Consider the following 13,208-nt stretch of genomic DNA (forward strand, 5'->3'; position numbering starts at 1 on the left):
AGAATTTTAGCCGTTTCATGGAGAATAAGAAAAATATTACACGTATTTGATTGTTTCCTACTACAATTTTTCGGGAATCAGAATTTGGTATGTGGAGATGGATATGTAGGTCAAATTTATTTCAGGTGACTGAAAAGGAGAAATTGTCGATGTTCGTGGTTTTAAGAGAGATCTCGCTGGATTTTTATTTGTATTGAAATAAGTAGTTTGAAATTGTGGATTACATACGAAAATTCTGGGCTATCATATTGAGGAATGAGTAAATTTAATATATATGTGCTGGATCACGCGATTTTAAATATTCAGCTTTCTATCCCGGGAATATAACAGACTCACCTCACAAAATATTTTGGGCGCTACTTCATGAGAAAAACTGCCAATGATGATTCTTGTGTCAAGATCCTACAACAAGCAAAAGTGAAATGTTTAATACATTACATACATTATATACATACCTACATACATACATATATAGCTACATTACATACATACCATTACATACATACATACATAACATAGATAACATAGATAACATACACACAGGAAATACAATTGTGCTGGGGTGGCGATCTGCCAACTAGCTAACTTTTGTAAAGACACGTGAAATTAGACACTGGACAAAATTATATTCAGTTATCAGTATTACTTCAAACATAACATTATTGTACTTTTATGGCAATTGTAACTATATTATATCATATTTTACAATATAAGAAAACCATTTCGTTAACATACATTTTATGTCTGGCACGGTATGCAATTGAGCAAAATGTAATGTCAGTTGAAATAATCGAAGAATTATACCGATTTACTGCATTATCAATTTTGTCCATTTATTTTTTAAAAGGATTTCATTTCAGTTATAGCCTGTCAAACTGATGAATTATGCCAGTTACATTTACAAATGCTAATAAATCTTCAAATACGAGATATATAATACAAAAGTGTAAAATATTAGAATATAGTAAACATCAATTACTATTTTACATTGTTATAAGAATATAAAAAGAACTGAAAAAATACTGGATGAGGAATATGGAAATAAGATAGAGCGAGATATGAAAGATCCCGAAAAATACGAGAAAGTTAGCAACCCTAACATAGGTACAAACAAACAAACAAACAAACAAACAAACAAACAAACAAACAAACAAACAAAGACAAACAAACAAACAAACAAGCAAGGAAACAAACAGGCAAACAATCAGCCAAACAAACAAAGGCACATGCAAACAAGCAAACAAACAAGCAAGAAGCAAAGAAGCAATCAAACAAACAAACAAACAAACAAGCCAACAAACAAAGACAAACAAACAAACAAGCAAGGAAACAAACAAGCAAGGAAACAAAAAGGCAAACAATCAGCCAAACAAACAAAGGCACATGCAAACAAGCAAACAAACAAGCAAGAAGCAAAGAAGCAATCAAACAAACAAACAAACAAACAAACAAGCCAACAAACAAAGACAAACAAACAAACAAGCAAGGAAACAAACAGGCAAACAATCAGCCAAACAAAGAAAGGCACATGCAAACAAGCAAACAAACAAGCAAGAAGCAAAGAAGCAATCAAACAAACAAACAAACAAACAAGCTAACAAACAAAGACAAACAAACAAACAAGCAAGGAAACAAACAGGCAAACAATCAGCCAAACAAACAAAGGCACATGCAAACAAGCAAACAAACAAGCAAGAAGCAAAGAAGCAATCAAACAAACAAACAAACAAGCCAACAAACAAAGACAAACAAACAAACAAGCAAGGAAACAAACAGGCAAACAATCAGCCAAACAAACAAAGGCACATGCAAACAAGCAAACAAACAAGCAAGAAGCAAAGAAGCAATCAAACAAACAAACAAACAAACAAACAATCAAGTAGGCGAGCAAGCATGTAAACAAATAAATAAATAAATAAATAAATAAATAAATAAATAAATAAATAAATAAATAAATAAATAAGTAAATAAATACATAAATAAATAATAAATACTAATAAATAGATAATTAGAGAAATTATGTGAATAATTGCGACTTTTATTCGGAAAGTGAAAATATTTGAGAATGATTAAGGGAATGTATAAGAACTGATTAGTGAAAAATAAAATTAAAACTTTGACTACAATAGCACCAAGGCATTGTTACTGTTCTTACTCGAAGCATTCGAAGTTGATCTTTGAAATCCGATTCTGCAAACGTGATGGTGGCCCGGCACGTGATATTGGCTTGTTCCAGTTCCGTCACTAGGTCGTTCACAGCCTGCAACATTAATGTTCTGTGAGACCTGAACCTATGATAAACCTTGTAACGATACAATGGATTGACACGTTCAATTCTTATTTTGTGGTTAACTGTTCTGCATAAAATACTGGACGAAATAATTGTAGAGAAAGACCAACTGTTTATTTTTGAGTATGGAACACGATCTCACCAAAGAGTAGACGTCCTCGTTCTGGCTGAGGGCGGTGACGGTGTCCCACCCGAAACCCCTGACGAAGGCGAGGCGTGCCGGATTGTGCGATGAGTCCGGCGCTACGGTCCGGTAGAAGAGCGGGAACTCCTGACGGTCACTCAGGGCTGGCGAGGTCGACCCGAACGATACCTGCAAGACGACTCGGCACAGTCCCTTGGAAGAACTTACGGGCTATTCCATCTCAAATCGATCGAAATACAGATAAAATTGACTTTGCAATTTTTAAATACAATGAAACCTTTACTGTCCGTTGACAACTGTGATACAATGCTTTGTGCAAAGTTTGAGGCATCAGAACTTCATAGTGTTTAAATTAAAAATAGGGGCATTCCATGTCAAATCAACACAAAAAAGTGGACTTTTCAACCCGAGCACCTCAGATTTTCATTAAATTTGGTGGGATGGTAAAGAACCTTAAGTTAAGTAATTATGTAAAATTTTAGCCCTCAATAATGCACGATATCCATACAGCAATTCTGTCAATACGAGAAAAAATGTAAAAATGTCGCATACTATGTCAATAAAAATAATTCATAACTTCTCTTCTAATTGAGGTAGAATCTTAAACTTGGGCTTATTTTAAAGCTAAGGGATCATACGTTTCAATAAAAATAGTAATGAACTCTTTATTGAATGGTCACGTGAAACACATTTTAACATTAAATATCTATAAATGCGGGACATAAATTATTTCGCGAAAAATGTATGTTATAGAGGTAAGAATATTCCCTCCTTGGTGTAAGTTTCATTTTGGAAACGTTTCAGGAATATCAGTAAAAAATATATCAATGTATTGGTTTGTAGCACTTAAATCCGTCTTACACCAACACTGCATGCGCGCGAGTTCGTACTTGTCTGATAAGCTGCGTCGTAGATCTGTCAGGCCGTCACGAGTGGCAGTTTATACAGTCTTCAATTTATACAAAACGTGCAATCTGTTTCAAGTGCAGTGTCGTTAGTTTTCATAGTATGTGGTAGTTTTTTGCGATGTAATGGAGTCGCGTTTTAAGTTATAGGTCTATGTTTGCTGCAATCCCTTCGAGAAATCAAGGCATTGTAATTAGAGGAAAAATTTAAGAAGTGTTATATCGTGGATGCTTAATGTATTTCCTGATTTAAAACAGGAACAAAAGGTGTGCGGTATGTGTCGCAAAGAAATAAAAATATAATATAATGCTATTACGCAGAATCCTCATAATGACTCTAGCAATTAAGAATACGTCGACTCTACAGCAAATGTAAGTTCATTAAATACAAGTCTTTTTGACCAAGGTGTGTTCCTTATTGCACAAGAAAGGCTACAACAAGAGAAATATAAGAGACAGAAATTTGAAAATATTGTAAAAGACAAAGTCTTCGATATTAAAGATGCCGAGGAACCAGGACCTTTCTGATTCTGAAATTTTGTCTCAGTTGCAGGAAAATGTTCAAAATTCAGGTAAAAGTGAGAAAATCACCATTTTAACACTACTACCTAAAAGCTGCAGCGTAAATAATATAAAAAAGAGTTTCTTTCAGCTTTCGAATACATCATTCGGAAAGCCAAAGTCCTGGCAAAGGGAAAGGGAATTTTGTGTTCACCAAATCCGAAACCTGGAAAACCCTTGCTCGCGGCTGTTGCCGGTAAAGTTAAAGAATTCTGTTGTTCTGAAGAGATAAGCAGAATGATGCCTGGTAAGAAATATTTGTTGTGATTAAAGAATCAGGTAGTAAATCACATGAGCAGAAATTAATTATATGCAGTGTTTAAAAATTCTAACCCTGACCAAGAAATTGTATTCTAGCTGGAGTTAGTGGACTATACTGTCTGTGTTTGTGTCCTTATCAGAATGTAAAACTTATGCCGGAAGCAATTTATTAAAGTTTCAGGTCTACGTGGATTTCAAGAAAATTTTTCTTTATACTTTCAAACTTAACATTTCTTGGCTACTATGGTGTGCAATCCTCCTCATATAAATTGCTTGTTCAGGAAATGTACAGGATTTCCTGAAACATTCAAAATAAGAGAGGGTTTAGAGAAATGTTTCGTATAAAACTTCAGTGAATCAGTGACCTACAAGCAGTGGATGACGACTGACCGATCAACGCTTGAGACTATAATGAAACCCACAGACAAATTTTTCGACTGTCTCTTGGAGAAACTTTGTGATTTACTGACTCACTCATTTATATCATCTGGACAAAGTAAGTTTCTACGTGATATGAAATCATTTCTACAGCCATGCCTGCTTGTTGTGTTATGCGACTTCGCTGAAAACTATTATTTCGTAATCCAAGATGAAATTCAGTCATATCACAGGACTAATGTGCAAACAACCATTCATACCTTCATAATATATCATAACGAATCGTCATCCGATACAGTCTCTATTAAAAATCTGGTAATAATTTCACACTGCCCGAAATATGACACTACAGCTGTACATCTGTTTCAAAAATATCTAATGGAGTCATTAAAACAAACATCTGTAATTCACCACAAAAATTATATATTTCTCCGATGGATTCTCTGCTCAGTATAAAAATAGGAAAAAATTTCCTGAACCTCACATTACATGGAGAAGATTTTGGATTTCCAACAGAATTGCATTATTTTTGCATATCGCATGGCAAAAGACCTACGATGTTGTAGGTGGGACACTTAAAAGGTTTGCGGCTTGTGCTAGTTTGCAGAGACCATCCGATAAACAAATAACTACACCTAGGGAATTGTACGACTGGACAAGAGATCATCTCCCAAACATTAATACCGTTTATGCGACTAAAAAAGGCTATACTGAAGAGGAAAAAATGCTTGTTCTTCGATTTGCAAAATCCACCGCAGTTCCTGGACCACAAGTTTCATACAGTCCTGCTGTTTAGGATGGGTATTATACGTGCTAAGCAGTTTTAAAATGCAGCTGAAACAACGCAGCATCCTGTCTGGAAAGATGATCAGGCTATTTCCTCTCAGCAATGAAAGGTAAGCATTTCTTACAGAACTTCAGGTTTAACAAAATCCATGTGACAATAATTTATTTCAGGTAATTATTTAAAAAATTCGAATTATGTACTACATGTTAAATTACATAGTGACATTCAAGAATATGATCAAATATAATTAAATACAACGAATGTGTGGGACATAATTATATTGTAACGTATGATGATTCCAAGTTGAAACTTATCAGTTCATTATATCACTAATTGAGGCGTACTATATATATTTTTTTCATTAAAATAGAACCCCTGCATTTTTAAATATGAATATATGAAAATTGTTTCACCATGTTTTTTTAGTGTAATTGAATACATGCAGAAAACAATATAAGCAATAAAAACTATCACATATTAAGAATGTATCACCCAATTTTTGTAAATTTATCTGGAGACGTTGTTGAGATATATAATTTTAATTGAAGCGGCGTGCTTACAAAAATATGATTTTTCTTCATGTTTGAAACGCCACTGACAGAAAACGAAAAACACAGGACATATGAAACTCGGCAGTTTTAGTTAGCGCGGCAGGTCAAACAAACCCTCAAAATTTGAAAGAAATCTGAGTCGGTCGGGTTGAGTGCCTTGTTGATTTGATATGGAATGACCCAATATTTAAATGTATCGTATTTACATAAAATTAGCAACTTTAAACTGTTGTAGCTCCGAAACCCTTTCACCTAATGATCAAAATCATGGTTTATTTTGATGCTGAGAAATTAAAGTTTATATTGACATGTAAACAGTTTTTCCTACTTTTTATGGAAATGGAGAAATTTAAATTTTTCTTCATTAAGACGCCTTTGCCCACGAAAAAATATTTTAAAAATATATGGTTAGATTCCGCATTGAAAGTACAAATAAACACATATTTTTTACTGGTGCACCGTTGATAACAAAGTATTGAAAATATCAAATAAAGAAAATAAATAGTACGCGCGTGAAGTAACCAGCTGACTGTGAGGCGGGATTTAGCCGAGACAAGCAAGGCCAGGAGACGAACACGTGATGTTTCGTCTAGTAGCGTATAACTGGGTTAGCTTAATCACAAGTTTTCATAAACACAGGAGTAAAATGACGCCCAACGCTCGCTTATCTTTATCTGTCGGCCAGTGCGTGCGGTACTGCGCCGTTCAAGTCTAGGCGTGTGAAAATAATCTATTTAATACCCTCGAAACTTATTGCCGAGCCACTAAGCAAACAATGCCGAATCCCTCTTAATAATGCAAAGTTTTTTCTCAATTTTTTTTTTACTTTTTTACAAATGAGCAAAAAGCCTAAAAGTAAGTAAAATCAGATTATCTGTCTCTCTGTATACAGTAAAAAATAAGGCTTACTTCTTAACATAACCTACCAAATGTCAGCTTCAAAATGAGCTCCCGTTCAATGTTCTGCAGTAAATGGTTCCAGAATTCTGAGCGCTGAAAGAGGCTTGTTTTTATAAAATACGCTAAATTTGTCGCTCAATAATACGAAAACCGTTTGACTTTCGATAGTATATTTTTGAAAATGCACTCTCCTCAGCACCTTGTATAAATAGGGAAAAATTAGAGTATTAAAAAATGCGAGGTTTTTTACTGATCGATTTCATATGGAATAGCCCATACGGTACGAGCCACACAAGTACAAGCTGTAGCTAGGTGGATTTTACGGGTCATGATTGATTTTAAACACAAAATAAACAAATTTGTATAATACATGTCATATAATGTGAAATGGCATTTGTTGACCTACCTAAAATACATTGAAAACTAGTTTAGTAAAAAGAGAGAATGAAATTGAGCTGTTACATTCGTGTTTTATTAACAGATTAAAAATTATCACTTTTAGAGCACTATTTGGACTTCCTGATATCCTCACTTATGTACAGTATGCGATATTTAATTCTCTCTTAATGTTTTTCATGTATTTTCGATGTTACTTGAATCTAAAACAATTAAAAAATAATATGTGTGTGTCTAATGCCTGCCCACTTCACTTTGCGTGATTCGGGTTCCGCATACTGCAGATAGATGGCAGGACTGTGACTCATTTTTAAGTTGCACACCACTTCGGCGGGCCACGTTATGCATGATTTGTATCATTCTGTGAAGAGTTATGTCGTGTACTAGGATGAGTGTATGTTAAGTGTTCGTGTAAGTGTAATGTAGGAAATGGTGAGGATGATGGTAAGGAAGGGAGAAGGGAAAACCCGGTGCAGGCACGTAGCCTACTCCTGTCGAATAGCACCAAGGGGGTCGCCAGGCTTAACGTCTCCATCCGACGGACGAATCACTATCAACAGTGACATATGACTTCTCTTCATATGCACTGCGGAGAGATTTGTGATTGATTAGAAGTTGTGCATCGCCATCTCTCCTAGTCCCAAGATAGAAATTTTACAAGAAAATTTCTGACCCCGCTGAGAATTTACATTTTTCTCTTCTTTTTCTAATTTTCATTCAATATTGTAATATTCTTTCTCTTTATTTTTTTTTTTCATTTGATTTAATCTTTAGTTTCACATTTCCTGTTTTTTTTCTCTTCACTTCTTGAACTGCCTTTTTCGTTCTTTTTATATATTATATCTTTCATTACGTAATTAATTAATTTATTTATTCACCCATTCATTCTTTCATTCATTTTTCACATGTTTCCTTATAATTTATCTTATTTCTTATTAAACTTTTCGTTGAAATGCTCTTCTGTCGTTATTTGCGTTTCTTGTGTAATAAAATTCTTACCTAAGTTTTGTCTCTATTATTTTTCGATCCGTTGCCGTCAACATGGCTGCAACGAGATAGAAACTCTTGGCTACGTGTTGGGCTTTTGTCGGAAAGGAGAGTTATTGCGTAACAACAGGCATCATAGAGTGCGTGGAGCTATCGCATGTTTTCTTCGGAACAAGGGTTGGGAAGTTCATGAAGAAGTCCACTGTATTTCTGAAGATGACTCTCACAGAGGAGCGGATATACTCGTAATAGCAATAAACAGACAACAACAAAAGGCTATTATCATAGATCCAACTATACGCATGGAGAGAGATCTAAACCAAGCTCATCAGGTTGATCAGGAAAAGGGGATTATTCATGAACCTTGTATTCCCTACCATCTCTTCAATTCGTCAGTGACAGGTTTATTTTTTTGGTGCTCGGAGTTCTTTACCAAAATTTGAATATAATTTTTTTAAACAATTATCAATATATATAATATATATTTCTTTTTCCTTCCTTTCTCCTTCTTGTTCTCTTTATCAGCCGATGAATTTATTATCACAGCCTTTTTATCGTGATTTTTTTTAATTTTCGAATTTATTTTCATTTTTATTATTATTTTATTACATTCCATTTTGATATATTCTTCCTTACGTTTTTCCATATTAACCATTTGTACTAAATGAGTTGCTTTCACTATATTCCAATGTATTTTGCTGTCTTTTTTTCTATTATGGTGTTATTTCATGTTGTTTAGTGTCGATTTTACTATGTTATTATTATTATTATTATTATTATTATTATTATTATTATTATTATTATTATTATTATTAGTTTTTGTAATATGTTAGTATTCTGTTCTTTAACTTGTTGTTAAATTTTCACTGCTTGTATACTTTTGTGACCTGGTAGAACGTAAGAGAAGGCCCTATGGCCTTAACTATGCCAGTATAAATAAAGAATTATTATTATTATTATTATTATTATTATTATTATTATTATTATTATTATTATTAATATCATCTTTTGAAATTATAAAAGATCATCTCGCAAATTCTTAAAGATTCCCTGCAGATTATACAGTTTAATTTATACCACTCAGGTCTTAATTAAGGATATGCAATATGCTAATTTAAAATAAAATCTTTTATTTATAAGTATAATTTTATAGTCAACTTCTAAGATTTTATTTTATAATTGATAATCAATGGTGCTTAATTATTACATTTTATTTTTATAACAATATTCATATTTAATTCATTATATTATATTTGCTATTAATTTCAGGATCCTCGTGGTCATCCTTAATTAAGGCCGGACGAGTTATTTCTCTATCTCTAATATCCTCTTTATGTTTTCTTCATTTGTGCCTCGTTTTCTTCCTTTCCAATTAAACCTTTCTTACTAAACTTGATTTATTTATATATTTTTCATTGGAACGTTGAACATTTAAGCGGGCAGATATTCGAAAAAAAAAAATCAGCTACCATTTCTGCAATACCCTACACGCATCTTGCTCCTTAGCGGAAGTGCGCCGATGCAATCCACAACACATCATTTCTTCTTAGCGACAGCGGGCCGATATAACCCACAACATAAAATTATTGGAAAACTAAATGAAATTTTAACATCATCATCGTATAGGCCTATGCATTACATTCAGTGGTTTGAACAGTGGATGCTGCATATATTTTCTTGCACTGGTTACGATATTCAATGCAATACAAGTTTGTTTTATGATTATACTCTAATGATTCTCACCTATGGTTATTACAAAACGGACAACCATCCACTTAGATGTTGCAAGGAAATGTAGGGATTCTACGAATTCATTTTTTCCTACTTATTTCACACTTTCAGTATTTTCACTTGCCAGATAGTCTCCTCCATTCTACAACTCGTTCCGCTTTTGGCATTTCAGGCCCTGGCATTTATAAATGTCAAGCTAACGAAGTACTTGATTACAGCAATGCTTGAATGACACAATTAGAAGCAATCCTCGCTACAAAGAGGAGATGGCACGCTGGATCAAATTAGCTATGTCGAGTAACATCTCCGAGAGAAATGCTCGAATCCCAGAGTTAAATATTCAATTGTACTCATCTTCACACTCCTAGCATTTGAAGTGACCTCTTCTATAGAATTTTATCATGTAAACATCTTTCTCTTATTCTCTCGCACTCTTTTAAATGTCGTTCTTAAGTTCCTTTTCCTTTTCTCAATTATTTTTTCTCTTTCTGCCAGTTATTCTTTATTTCACTTGCTTTATCTTTCTCTTCGCTCTTATAATAATAATAATGATAATAATAATAATAATAATAATAATAATAATAATAATAATAATAATAATAATAATAACTTACTGGCTTTTAAGGAACCCGGAGGTTCACTGCCGCCCTCACATTAGCCCACCATTGGTCCCTATCCTGAGCAAGATCAATCCAGTCTCTACCATCATATCCTACCTCCCTCAAGTCCACGCCTGTGGAGTAACGGTTAGCACGTCTAGCCGCGAAACCAGGTGGCCCGGGTTCGATTCCCGGTCGCGGCAAGTTACCTGGTTGAGGCTTTTTCCGGGGTTTTCCCTCAACCCAATATGAGCAAATGCTGGGTAACTTACGGTGTTGGACGCCGGACTCATTTCACCGGCATTATCACCTTCATCTCATTCAGACGCTAAATAACCTAAGCTGTTGATAAAGCGTCGTAAAATAACCTACCAAAAAAACCTCCCTCAAATCCATTTTAATATTATCTTCCCATCTACGTCTCGGCCTCCCCAAAGGTCTTTTACCCTCCGGCCTTCGAACTAACACTCTATATGCATTTCTGGATTCGCCCATACGTGCTACATGTCCTGCCCATCTCAAACGTCTGGATTTTATGGTCCTAATTATGTCAGGTGAAGTATACAATGCGTGCAGCTCTATGTTGTGTAACTTTATAATAATAATAATAATAATAATAATAATAATAATAATAATAATGATAATAATAATAATAATAATAATAATAATAATAATAATAATAATAAAAGGTAAAAGGTAAAGGTATCCCCGTAACATGCCATGAAGGCACTTGAGGGACATGGAGGTAGAGCCCCATGCTTTCCATGACCTCGGCACTAGAATGAGGTAATAATAATAATAATAATAATAATAATAATAATAATAATAATAATATTTATACTTAGTTACTTCTGGTTTTTAAGGAATCCGGAAGTTCACTGTCGCCCTCAGTAATATTTATAGTTTGTGTAATTATTATAATTTGCATATAACTCAACCCTACATATCAAAATAATAATTACTTACAAATGACTTTTAGAGAACCAGAAGTTCATTGTCGTCCTTACATAAACTCGCCATCGGTCCCTATCCTGAGCAACATAATAATAATAATAATAATAATAATAATAATAATAATAATAATAATAATAATAATAATAATAATAATAATAATAATAATAATAGTCTACTAATAGTAATAATAGTAATAATAATAATAATAATAATAATGATAATAATAATAATAATGATAATAATAATAACAATGATAATAATAATAATAATGATAATAATAATAATAATAATAATAATAATAATAATAATAATAATAATAATAATAATAATATTGAATGTCCCTGAAATCACGCCAGTGCACATTGAAATATTAGTAAGAACTGAAATTCCAAGACATACTTCTTATTGAGCATTGCAGTAAAGAACCAACGCCATTTGTGGGGTCTCGGGTTTGAAGGATCGTCTGTTGTTTTACTTTCGAAATTTTTACGTCTTCACTTGTGAGATACAATGTGCTGACTGCATGCACTGCGGCTGCAGTATTTGTTCTGGTGCATTGAATTGGGGGAAGCACGTAACACACGTGATGAGGAGTCGAGGTTGATGCAACCATAAGGAAAAGTTCTGTAAGACGCAATCGAATTGCGTTAGCAATCTGCATTAGGTTCTCGAATATAGACTACGACTACGACTGTAAAAAAAAGTCCATGAAAAAGCAAATAATGACAAAATGCAACAAAAATAGAACATTTCCCAGTAAATGACCAACATAATAAAATACCAAAAGAATGTAAAAGAAATGCAAAATAAAAATAGGCCATATTGGTTTTGTGTTGAAATGAAACGAGTTTATATTGCATCCTGTATTGTCTGTAATGTCTCAGAAAAATATGATATTTCGTCAACTTCCGAGCCCTAGTTATAACATTATTCTTGGAAATATTAAGTTTCATATCACTGGCTTCGGACCATTATGTAATTGCGTCGATGTCACGTTGAAGAGATTGACATTCAGCAGTATTTTTGAGTGCACGAAAGATTTGTAAGTTTTCATAGAAACATAGTAGTAACTTCTTTTTGTACAGATTTGTACAGATCTATGAAGATTATAAAAAGGAGAAGTCCTAAAGCAGAGCTCTGTGGTACTCCATAGTTGAAGTTAGATCAATGGGAGAGCTTGTTAACACACATACACAACATTGTCTGTGACTCGGTTATCAAAATTAATTAAGTTATTGGCACTACAAAACAATATTTTATATATTAAGCTACTTGGAAATTATAATGAAAACGCATAGCTTATATAACTTGCATAACAATCCTATGATTTCAAACTTATTAAGCATGGTATTATGTGAAATGACGTCCAAAGAATATTCATAACCGCAAGAGTAGTGGACAGTATTACCTGCACAATATTCCAGTAGGGCATGACTTTGGCGAGAGACTCTGTTACGTCAGAGCACGCAGTCCCCAGCAGCATAATCATACGCGTCGACTTCTGCGTGTAAAGAGCGTGGAAGAACGTGTCCACCCCCACGCCTGGATCACACTGCAACAGACAATACACACGCTTGTAACTTCATTCCCAGATCAGACTTTTCTAAAATATCTCTTTTTACAAGATAATGTAGGGGAGAAGTGGGTACAGTAAGACAGGGAGAACAGTGAGACATTTTTTATTAGATGGTAAATTTTGATGTTGAGATGTTGGTAACAGTGGAGTTGTATGTTGCATGAGTAAAGTAACAGTATTTTCATAC

At 33.7% G+C, this 13,208-nt stretch overlaps 1 protein-coding gene across 1 annotated transcript in view; it reads right to left on the reverse strand.

Moving 5' to 3' along the window:
* Positions 1-13,208, reverse strand: part of LOC138700452 (gamma-aminobutyric acid type B receptor subunit 2-like) — a 56,815-nt gene that overhangs the window by 43,315 nt on the left and 292 nt on the right. Inside the window, exons 2-5 of the mRNA XM_069827065.1 lie at positions 12,854-12,997; positions 2,433-2,603; positions 2,156-2,260; positions 337-402 (exon numbers count right to left, since the gene is read on the reverse strand). Coding sequence (XP_069683166.1) covers positions 337-402; positions 2,156-2,260; positions 2,433-2,603; positions 12,854-12,997 — 486 coding nt within the window. The remainder of the gene's footprint in view (positions 1-336; positions 403-2,155; positions 2,261-2,432; positions 2,604-12,853; positions 12,998-13,208) is intronic.

Source organism: Periplaneta americana, chromosome 5 (genome assembly GCF_040183065.1).
Source record: "Periplaneta americana isolate PAMFEO1 chromosome 5, P.americana_PAMFEO1_priV1, whole genome shotgun sequence".
Classification (NCBI taxonomy): Eukaryota; Metazoa; Arthropoda; class Insecta; order Blattodea; family Blattidae; genus Periplaneta; species Periplaneta americana.